We start from the raw sequence: 11,594 nt of genomic DNA on the forward strand, positions 1-11,594 counted from the left end.
ATCAGTGAATTATCCAATAAGTAGTCCATTAGGCTACATATTCTTTCCTACAAATAACAAGCGAGGTATATTTAAACACAGAAAACACTCGGGATTCAGATTCCATAGAGAGAGCTGGTTAATGGAGAGCAAATGCGCTTTTTTGAATACGATTATTTATTAAATTTAATCGATATTATGGATTACTTGTGTAATATAATACAATTATGTATGTTATTACAAATTAATTATATTTTCTTTGTTAAATTCAATACAAATGACTAAAACTTGTTCATGTAGCTTATTTGGTAGTTTTGCGTTAGCTCAAAGGTTGTGGGTTCGAATCCAATGGAACACACATAATGATAATTAATGTAATCCTTAAATGCACTGTTAGTCGCTCTGGAGAAAAGCTTATGTCAAATGTATAAATGTAAAGGTAAATGTACTCGGACCACAAATCCCTCCCGCTGTCTTCAGCACCTTGGACAGTTCCCTGAGTCTGTACAGGTGGCTCTTGGTGTTCGGCTATACCGTTTGTTTGTATTGCAGACCGCAGCCTCTTTTTATAGTACTTCATAGAACTGTAGCCTATTGATTGCGCGAAACAGAATAAAAGACTCTCAAACAAGCCCTGCTTGAAAGTTTCGTATCCCAAATGTTACCTTTCCCATGCCTGAAATGATAACGCATTGGTTATCCTATGAAGAAAGAGAAATGAGAATGGGGAGGTTCAATGCACGTGTCAAATAAAACCAGCCTTTAATGAGTTGTTGCTTTATACTTACACATTCTCGGTGAAGGTGTATACAGAGCGTGGCGCATATGCGCAAGCTGTGGGCTGATTCGCTATTTAACCAAAAAGACTCGACAAGGTTAAGGCCAGCCTGTTAATGGCTCTTCTGTCAGGGCGATTGTAAACAGATGGCACCTTTAATTTTAGCATTTAGCTATTTAAAAATATGCAAATGACTGGAAGTAGCCCAGGCGTGCATTTCACTCATATTTGCTTATTCGCTGAGGGTAACGTCAGGGGGAAAACTGAGTTGTTCTTAAATGGGAAGTCAAGAAAACAATACTTAGTGAGAAAATAAATAGCGTGGATCGCGAAGGGATTAGAAATGTAAGTGAAGCCAAGCTCGCCGCCGTTGTTGCCTGCCAAGAACAGCGGGGGTCCCCAAACTCGCCATCGGCTCTCCTTTTCTCAAGCACGCAGCCCACCGGCACTCCAAATATTACTAAACGCTATTATATAGTCACTAAACCCTGTTGTAAAAGGATGATAGATAGATAGATAGATAGATAGATAGATAGATAGATAGATAGATAGATAGATAGATAGATAGATAGATAGATAGATAGATAGATAGATAGATAGATAGATAGATAGATAGATAGATAGATAGATAGATAGATAGATAGATAGATAGATAGATAGATAGGCAGAACATGGTTACTGTGTTTGCATTTTTCTAATCCGATACACTAACACAACTGTAAACTATGTGCTATTGTTTACAATGAGAGAAAGAGAAGTAGGTAGGCAGTCCACGGGTGGCCTGATCCGGATTTATTCTAGTGATCAGACATGCCTCTGGCTTTCAGAAACCGTGAAAATACAGCACTTCGACAAAATGTCAAACGACAAAACACATTATGATAACGCAGAAATTCGGATAAACATAAATAATCCACAATTAGCTTATTTATTTTCAAATTTGACCGCTTGTGTACTACATATTGACTAAGCAACAACATATCAGGAAAAACTGTATAAAATAATTTAAAAAAGAAAAGCATTTAAAGCATTGTATAATTTTTTCTCCATAAAAACAATTTTAGTGCATAAAAGATTAGAGGTATATATTGTTTGCATTTCCACAGCTAACAAAATGATTACCTGGGTAAATATTTAAAATCCCTTCGATTTGTGGCTACTTTGTCACACCACTGGGCGATCCGGTACCAGCTATTGATGCGAGCCAGTATCTTAATCCAGTGCATTTCCCTGTAAATAGCTTTATGCATGAGAAAAGAACGGAGTCCCCCCACCGCGCATACACAAATCACTCCAGAATTAAGATACACTCGTGGCTGTTTGGATTTTCTACAGTGCACTTTTAGTGTTTATCTATAGATCGCGTTTTTTTATTTTTGCATTTTGTTCTAACAACAACTACAAGTTTTACCTGCTGCAATTTTTGCTGCAATAAATGCACAAAAATAGACCGATGGATTGTTGTCATCGTTTAAGAAAACCATTCTCAAAAGTCTTACAAAAATTGAAACAGCATCTTCTTGTCCGAGATGTTTTTACCGATGATCCGGGTCTATTGAGGCCAAGACCGTTATCCTTAACAGACAACTAAATACATTTTGTGTATTTCTATCGAATCGATGTCGCAAATTTGGCCGAAAATAGTACTGTAGTAATATGGCTTTACTTCCATCAACATTTATAGACGTTTTACCAAATCCACTGTGAAACCTTGAAGGGAATCCGAGAGCACCAATATTTAATCACGTTACCATGGCAACGTGTCAGTGATTGGCCACCTCAGCGCAAGTATAAGAAAAAACGTCACCAAATCTGAATACGGATGCTCGAGGCTCCCGCGAACTGAAACACAGTGATGTAAAAAGTGTCGGTGTGAGGTGAGTGGACACAAGCAGGTGGACAGAAATCTCAAACCGTACACACAGTAGAAAATAAGAGCAAAGGTGGAATTTATTCACGTTAAAACAGTCCTGGAAAAGCTTTAGAAAACCTCTGCAACGAAAAGATTTATCCAGACTGGCGTTTTTTTTAGCAAACTGGATTTCTGGATTCCGACAGGTATAATGCATAACAATCACGTCCGGAGTGTTTACCTCTAGGCGTGGTGGAAACTCATCCTCAAGACGGAGCATTTGTTCTGCTGTTGCCCCCCTCTCCAAGAAGCCAAGACGTTGCTCCGCACAGAATCGCGTGGCCCCAATCCGAGGCGCGGTGCCCGTTCGGGAAGGTCGGCTCTCGGTCCCCTCCAGGGCGGAATGATGGTGCACTGCGCGGGGTGCGAGAGGCCCATTCTGGATCGGTTCCTCTTAAATGTTCTCGACCGTGCATGGCACGCGAAGTGTGTCCAATGCTGCGAGTGTAACTGCAACCTGACTGAAAAATGCTTCTCCAGGGACGGAAAGCTCTATTGCAAAATTGACTTTTTCAGGTAAGATCTGAAGCGGCTCGCATTTGGGCTGCCTCACCTCGTCAAACTTCTGGACTAATCCTCATGAAGAATGTCATGTAGGACCTTGTTTTCCTCGATGTGGATAAGTCTCAATTTGTGGATTAACCTGCCTAAAATGTGTAATGTGCTTTAAAACCTTTGATCCTCCCTAACATCGCGTCATTCATTAATAGCTTTTGATTGATGACCATTCATCGTTTACTGTATTCACACATTTCGGCTTGAGAATTCCTCTTGAAGCAGTTGAGATGGGAAAAGGTGTCTGTTTCTTAACTGTGAAACATTAACATTTAAATTTTTATTATAATTTAAAACAGACAATTATTTGTCGTATTTAAAGTTATTGTTATTAGGTGTTATGTGAACCGTGAAATGTTATTGGATTACCCATGCGGGACACAAGCTGCTGTTTGCGTTTTTATATTTATTTAGTTGTAGGCCTATTAATATACTATAACGTTATATGTGTGTGTGTGTGTGTGTGTACGTTTAAAACACACGAAAATTGGTAAAAGCTAGAATGTTAAGATTGTAGAAATGTAAAAAAAAAAGAAACTATCATTACTCTCTTAAAATATTTAATACACCACTGCACAGTCAGGTATTTATCTACAAGACTAGTTAAATCGCCCAACATACCTTTTAAAATAGTTAATATTGTTTAAAGGTTAAAGTTTTTTATTTCTTTATTTGGTATTTTATATCTGCAAAAATAAACAACAAAACACTTAAATTGCATACCTGTAATGATATTTTAGCATTAACCAATGGCCCAAACCATCTGCTTTACTTTATTTAATCGTTAGTATAGGTAAATGTTCTTTCGGGTTTTCTTTTAGTTTACATTTTACTGAGCGATTTAACGTCATACAGTGTTTAAGCTTTCGTTTGTGCCATTGTTATCCCAAACGGCCTTGACCATCACGTTCTATAGGGCCCATGCAGCTCTGTGCTTGAATGTGGAGCCATTAGTGGGGCGAAACAGTAATCACCCGTAATGCGTCCATTTGTTGTGTAAGTAGTGTTATGGCCTTTCACTGGGAGAGATGCATTTGAAAGGCGCGAGAGCGACTCGATACCATAACAAATGGGGGAAGATTTAGTACATTAGTGTTAAAATAAACCGGAGGGGAGAAACACAAGGGAGTGCGGTTGACGTGCCTCACTCACATTTCGAGCTGAAAGTCACGACCGGCCTGTGTACCTTGTCTTTTTCGTCTCATTGCCATTGAAATATGAATTTAGCGAACTGTGTGGCCTCTGTTTATTATTGTCACTTCTGCTTTATTTTTTAACAATTAAGATAAACGGACTAACAAATCATAATGGGCGGATTACCTCTTGTTTTATAGACAGAATAAATAAGCATAACACACTAAAATCAGGGTAAAATTAGAAATGTTGGAAAACGTATGAACGCATTCGCGTTTTGCGAACAAAAAAACGAACGACAGCTTATAATGTCGTTTTAAGTAAATAACATTATTATTTACGTGAGCTGACTTGTGTATTCGGGTGTCAATTGTGATAATCTTTTTTAACACCTCGAATTAGGCATTGAACGCATTAACATTGGTGTCCTGCGTAATCCTATAATGTCACTCAAATGAAAGCGTGTCGACTTTATCATGAGCATATTGTCAAATTCCTTCAGAATTATGTAGAAAGCATATGAATGTATGAAAGCTTTTTTTTATTTTGCTGACATAATCGTTGCTTCATTGTTTTAATTAGCCTATGTGTTTTCTACATTTAGATAATCCAATGCTTCTTGTGCTTATTATTTTATGGTTGTATTTATTTATTTATGTTACCTAAATGTCTCCTGCAGGCGATTTGGTACGAAATGTGCGGGCTGCTTACAGGGCATTTCGCCCAACGACCTCGTGCGAAGAGCGCGCAGCAAGGTGTTTCACTTAAAGTGCTTCACGTGCATGGTGTGCAACAAACAGCTGTCCACGGGCGAGGAGCTCTACGTCATCGACGAAAACAAATTTGTGTGCAAAGAGGACTACCTGAACGCAAGCGCTATCAAAGAGGTCAATTTAAACTCAGGTAAGAGCCGAATCCATGAATGCATTGTGTGGTTTCAGGAGAGGCGTGTTTGTGTGTGACGGGAAAAAATAAGAAATGTAAATATAAATAAATATAATATATAAATGTTTTTAAAATTATTATTATTATTATTATATAATAATAACGATTACTTTTATTTATGCAAAGTCTTTTGCTGACATTACCTTAAGTTTAAAAATGAAATAAAATAACCTTCGAATTAGAAAAGCATTTTTTCATTCACTAAAATAATGCACAATTTATGCAACATTATTAACATGTTTAATTCTTGAGTTTGTTGGTCATCTTCATTGTATAAACTGGATCATGTAAACTGTTTGTCTAAATAGCAACATATTCCGTGTAAAAGGCAAGCTTAACAGAAAGGCCTATAGGGGAGTAGATTATTTTTGAGGTGTGTTGGTTCACCATTTATTAGTGTTTAGCGCGTTTGTTTCCCAACACACCGATGACATCATTATCGCCTCTGTTTGTGGGTCAGTACTAGTTCAATTAACGAATTTAAATAGACTGCATCGTCCAGTCTGTTCAAAAGGGACAGACAACACTTAGATTCATTAATGCAACAAACGGCCCTTTTGAAATAGGTGGCGAGATTCTTTTACACTACCTTTATAGAACTTTTTAAAAGAGGTCCATTTCAAAAGTCCAATGTGTTTATTATTTAAAAGATTTTACATTTATTTGACTATACGTGTTTTTACATCGATTAAATAAAATAAATAAATGCAAATATATATTGTTATAATTATATGAATTATAGCATTATAATTTACTATAAAACATATGGCTGATAATCAATAAAAATGCGGGGGAAAAATATATTTTTGATTGTTTTAATTTAAAATTAAACTGAATAGGCCTCAAAATTATTTTATGTTACACTACGTTGGTTTAGTTCATTTTTTCTTGCATTGCAGCTAAGAAATCTTGTGTCCACCTATGAAAAAGTCTCCATAACTCATTTTGCTCAGACCATGCGTTCTTGTCAGATAAACGTCTCTAGTCGTATATCCCCGTTCCTCACACAATGACAAGCTGTTATCAAGCACAGCAGCCTGTCCCAAGAGACAACCAGACCTAATTCCTCCGATATTTTGCCGAAGTGAGGGTATGATTCACGTTTAGATCTCAGCATGTTTTCTCTTTTGTTTCGTATTCGAACCAGTTTAAGTCAGTCCTGGTGGAGCCCCACAAGGCCCAAGCATTTGTGCGTCGATGGCCTTGACTTTACCATAGATAAGGAATGTATTAGCATGTGCATAGTTCGGAGGCATATGTAGTATGTGATAAAAAAAAATTGCAGTATTGCAGTTAATTACAGAACAAATTTAATGCAGAAAATGGTTATTGAAATCCTTCGTTTTTTTCTGGCCTGATGAAACGCTCATTTATTCTTTCAGTGTCGTCATGTACGGACCGAAGTTTATCGCCTGATCTCCCGGACCCGATACAGGACGACACGAAGGAGACGGACAATTCCACATCCTCAGATAAGGACAATAACAACAACGAAAATGAGGAGCAAAACTCGTCCACGAAACGAAGGGGACCGCGCACAACCATCAAAGCCAAACAGCTGGAGACGTTGAAAGCCGCGTTCGTGGCCACCCCGAAGCCAACGCGACACATCCGCGAACAGCTCGCGCAGGAGACAGGCCTCAATATGCGAGTTATACAGGTAAGAATACCCATTTAATTTTTATTTAAACCCCATTTGTACCTTTGATTTTGACATATTATTTTGCCAAGGTGGCCTACATACATGAGATTATGTATTTACGCATTTTTTAAATTTATAAAACAATTTGCAAATTGTCAACTATATGGTTTGGCAGTTGGTTTTAACTATAACAGATTGCGTGAAAACTGAAAATAAAGTCTTGCTGCATTTTCATCAGGCTTTAATCTTAAAAGCAAAAGGTACCAAAAAACCTTCAGTTATGGATTCACTGACGGGGGTTGTCAGTTCGTACTGAGAAAAAAGCAATGTGTTCGGACAGCAATTATAACCAACAGAAGTAAAATAAAACAGAATAAAATAACTTTTTGTTTATAAATTACTCAATAAATTCAAGAGCCAGAATTCAACTAACAGGTGTTGGCTGATATAAACACAGGCATGGTGTAAAATCTATGTCAAGATTTCAGATCAACACAATATGTGAGAGTAAAAGTTTAACCGTAACAAAAAGTATTTAGTTGAGACAAATATTTTATGTTTATTTATTTACATTTTTTATGAAAATCTTGGTGGACAATGTGACTGGAGAAATGATCAGATTCAGCAAATTCAAATTGTCATTTCCACATTGGCAAATCATTGTAGTCCATTATCCACATAAATAGGCACACTTGGCCCTTCTATACCAGCTTACTGACATCAAACAGATCTAAAATAGAACTTGATTCTATGACTTATTACCAACAGTACCTTAGGTGTATGTCTGTAAACACACATCAACACTTGTCATTTTCATGTGTCACAATCATCATCAAGAAATCAAAACTCTCTCTCGAAGCCAGCAAGGCTTGCTGCTTTGTTTCTGAGCCAAAATGGAGACGGCCTTTGCCATGCATCCCCATTCATTTGTTATGTGTTAAATGCGGATTGTGCTCTGCGCGGGGAGCCCTCCGGAGCCATGCCGGTTCAGCAGCATGTGTGTGTAATCCCTAAGCAACGCTCACTCAGGAGGAGGCAAAAGATTTCCATAAAAATGTACCAAACAGTTAGCCGATTGTTCTCAATAAGCAGGTGTCGCCTTTGCCGTGCATGGAGAGGAATGCTTAAGTGGTTTTAGGTAGAGAACATGTTTTGTCTCACTAACACTCACTCAGTATAGTCTCTCTCTTGCTAGGATTCTGCCTCCAGAGCAGACTGACTGTTTTTAACATATATTATGCAGTGGCAATGTAGATTCAGGCATGAATGTGTTACATTGTAGCATCATGCATAACAATGTCACCTTATGTTAGACATTTCCAAAAAAAAGTGCTCTTTGTTCCTGTGTAAGCAGTTTATGACTAGAGCGCCATGCTGTTTGTTAAAGCACACAGGTGTTATTCTTTTAACTAAAAGGTTGTATTTGAGTTTGGCTGGCACAGCGGTATTTCAGATTGCTTTGGTCTTAAACCATGTTTGACAATGAGTCTGATATTGCATCAGTCACACTACTATAGACTGGTTGTAATGAGTTGGCTGTGTCATAATCGAGCGATACTTGTCATCCCTGCAGCATGTCAGATATTATGTGCGTGCATGCGTGCAATCTGAATTCATAACAGCATATTTATTTCTGCAGGAATATAAATCTCAGGAATACACTGTGTTATAGTTGAGTGGCTTTTGAGCACTGGACTTGGTTTTGTACACATTTATATGCGAGACTGATTATTGTGTGCTGCTTCTCTTTTTTAATAGTTATTCTGTTGTTGTCATGTTTATCCTAAAGCTGTCGTCTGTGTATAGCCCGTTGTTTAGATGTTTTGAACAGTTTGTCGTTTTAATGAAAATTCATCATGGTCTAGTGCGTTAGTCTGTTGCAATTGTTAATTTGGACACGATTATTTGTTAACTACATTACAAACCTTAAAGAACATATAGTAAGGATGTTTAGACGAGCACTGACCAGTAACATTTGCTGTGTTTATTTACCTCATTAAGTTGTTTGTGTGATTCTTTTATTTAATTTCAGAAGATGCAAATATCATTAAATTAACAGTTTGTGTTGATAATAAAATTTGCCCTTGTCTGTCTTCTTACAATCTTTGTATGCAGTGTTGTGTGATATAAACCAACAGAGGACCATGATGAAACTCTTGTTTAGTCTTGTACTTGGTGTAATTACTATATGAAATGCCTACATCAGCTAATTTCCATCAGGTCATCTCAACGACAATGGAAAATTGTTTATACAATATTTGTAAATGTGATGTTGACAAATATATGTGAAATAATTGCACGGTTTATAATTGTGGCTTTGCCTCTCAGGTGTGGTTTCAAAACCGACGGTCCAAAGAACGCAGAATGAAGCAGCTCAGCGCTCTCGGAGCCCGGCGGCACGCCTTCTTCAGGGGACCACGCAGAATGAGGCCACTAGGAGGAAGACTAGAGGACCCTGACATCCTAGGCCCTGGAGGATATAGTTACTATGGAGGTATGGAAACACATTCTTCCTCGTTCTCTATCTCCCCCCACACACGCAAACACAAAGAATGTTCTTTCTCGCAAAACACATATTTAAACACAATAATATCTTCGGTCCCTACACTCGAACCTCAGGGATTTTTTTACCTTGAACACACAAAGATTCTCGCACTCGGTATCAAGACGGTTTATCAACCACCTCAGAGGTTTACAGAAGAATACCAAAAGCTGTAATTTTTGTGCGCTGTTGCGTTAAACCAAAACAAGATGTAAAAATATAAATATATCACAGTACAACACAAGATCCCACTGAGATCAGCTGTGAATTGTGCCTTGGGTCGCTTTCGTAAATGTGCTGAAATTGGTTAAACACAAACTTTGCAATTGTCTGTTGTGCTACATTTCAGCTTGGTCTCTTCGCTTGGGCTGACAGGTGTTTGGTAGAGAAATGTGCTATCGTTTCATTTCTGCAATGAATAGACAATACAATACAATCATAAGGACACCAACCATTCTTGAAATTAATAAATTAATTAAAGATTTGACATTTGCAGTGCCTTATAAAAAAGATTCAGGCGCACAAAGTTGGACATACTGATCCCTGGCATTGATGATTTGACGATCTATCACTCAGTGGGCGAGTGGCATTTCTATATAGTAAAATGTCGTTTGATGATTGATTAGCACATTAAAGTATCACAATTGCAGGATAAAAATAATGGAATTGGGGGGGACTGTTAATGACTTTCTGTTGCACTAATTATATAGGCCAAATCATATAGGTATGCGAGAGAAGCCAGACATGAGAGTAAAAGTGTGTGCAAATGCTTTCCAACAATTTCTGTTTAGGTCCTCACTTCCCTTTCATTAGAACTATGTGTTAAGCTGCTATTAAATGAGCTGAAAATCAATCTTTTTCTATTTTATCTTCGTTACATCTCAGCCAAACACATCCTTTAAAAAAACACTGAAACTGTCTGTCAAATAAATGTAACATTCCTTATGAGTCATGGTTCACTGATCAACTATAATAGAGCAGTGTCTGATAAACAAAAGTTTAACAAAATATCCAAAGAAGCGTTTACTAACTGGGCTTTATTTTTGTCATCTCTTCTCAGCAGAATACCAGGGTGATTACTACGGTCCAGTGGTCAACTATGATTTCTTCCCACATGGACCCCCGTCCTCACAAGCACAGTCTCCAGCCGAGTCCCCTTACCTCTTAAGCACAGGTTCTGGAGCCCTGGATGGCGGTCCGCTCTCTGCTCATCACCCCTCAGACGACCAAAGGTTCACGGACATGATCTCCCACGCAGACACCCCCAGCCCAGAGCCAGGCATGACTGGCCCTCTCCATCCCAATCAACAGGGTGAAGGCGGCTTCGCAGGAGGTCCAAGTCCACCCTTCCCCCTCACCAACAACACGAGTTACAACGGCCCCATGTCTCATCCTGGTCAAGAGATGGGGGAGAATACAGTTTGGTAGGGTTGGGAATTATGGACAGAGAGAAGGTTTGGGATAAGGCTTTGAACTATGGACACCCTTCCAGCTTATCCAAACCTCTCTTCCCATCACCTTAATTATACTGAGGGAGGGCTTCTCGGCTGGTCATGGCTCTCTGACCAGAACAAAACATGTTCACCCAATATTTGGACTTTACAGAGAAGAGACATTAAGTACAAGTGGCCACCCACTATCTCAAATTAGTTTCTACCGTCAAAGGATATGTATCGTCCCCTGACCAATCACAATGGTTTGATTCCATTGCTATGGTTTCCAAGTTCGATATTATGATTGTGCCATAACCAACAATAGCTCAAATGTTCGTCCAAGGGTTTTCTACTGCTGTTGACTTACTGAATAGTAAAGTTGTCGAACCGCTTCCAAATAGAAGTACGCTGGATGGTTGCACTGTTGATAAATGCTCTTGATGCATTTGATTCTAAATGCGTTTGATGGTTAAGTTTACTTTCACAAGTGAACAAATACTTAAAGGTACAGTAACTGCATCTTCATTGTTGGCTTTTGTTACTTCCTTTTCCAATATGCTGAGGCTCAGTTTGTTCAGATTTATTGTTTTAGTTTCTTTCTGTCTTACAACTGGTCCGTTTGTAACATATTTGGTTAATTCATTAATTGATGAAGTGGTTCATTAAACATTTCG

At 38.3% G+C, this 11,594-nt stretch overlaps 1 protein-coding gene across 2 annotated transcripts; it reads left to right on the top strand.

Annotated features, from left to right (window-relative positions):
* The first annotated feature begins 2,392 nt into the window (after positions 1-2,392).
* Positions 2,393-11,594, top strand: lhx5 (LIM homeobox 5). Of its 2 annotated transcripts, none has more exons than XM_057360434.1 (5): positions 2,393-3,185; positions 5,038-5,261; positions 6,686-6,963; positions 9,274-9,439; positions 10,548-11,594. In XM_057360434.1, the coding sequence occupies exons 1-5, from the start codon at positions 3,013-3,015 to the stop codon at positions 10,913-10,915; spliced, it is 1,209 nt and encodes a 402-aa protein (XP_057216417.1). In that variant the 5' UTR covers positions 2,393-3,012; the 3' UTR covers positions 10,916-11,594. The 2 variants fall into 2 exon arrangements, with proteins under 2 accessions (XP_057216417.1, XP_057216418.1); XM_057360435.1 differs by having other exon boundaries at positions 10,551-11,594.

Source organism: Triplophysa rosa, linkage group LG19, assembly GCF_024868665.1.
Source record: "Triplophysa rosa linkage group LG19, Trosa_1v2, whole genome shotgun sequence".
Taxonomy (NCBI): domain Eukaryota; kingdom Metazoa; phylum Chordata; class Actinopteri; order Cypriniformes; family Nemacheilidae; genus Triplophysa; species Triplophysa rosa.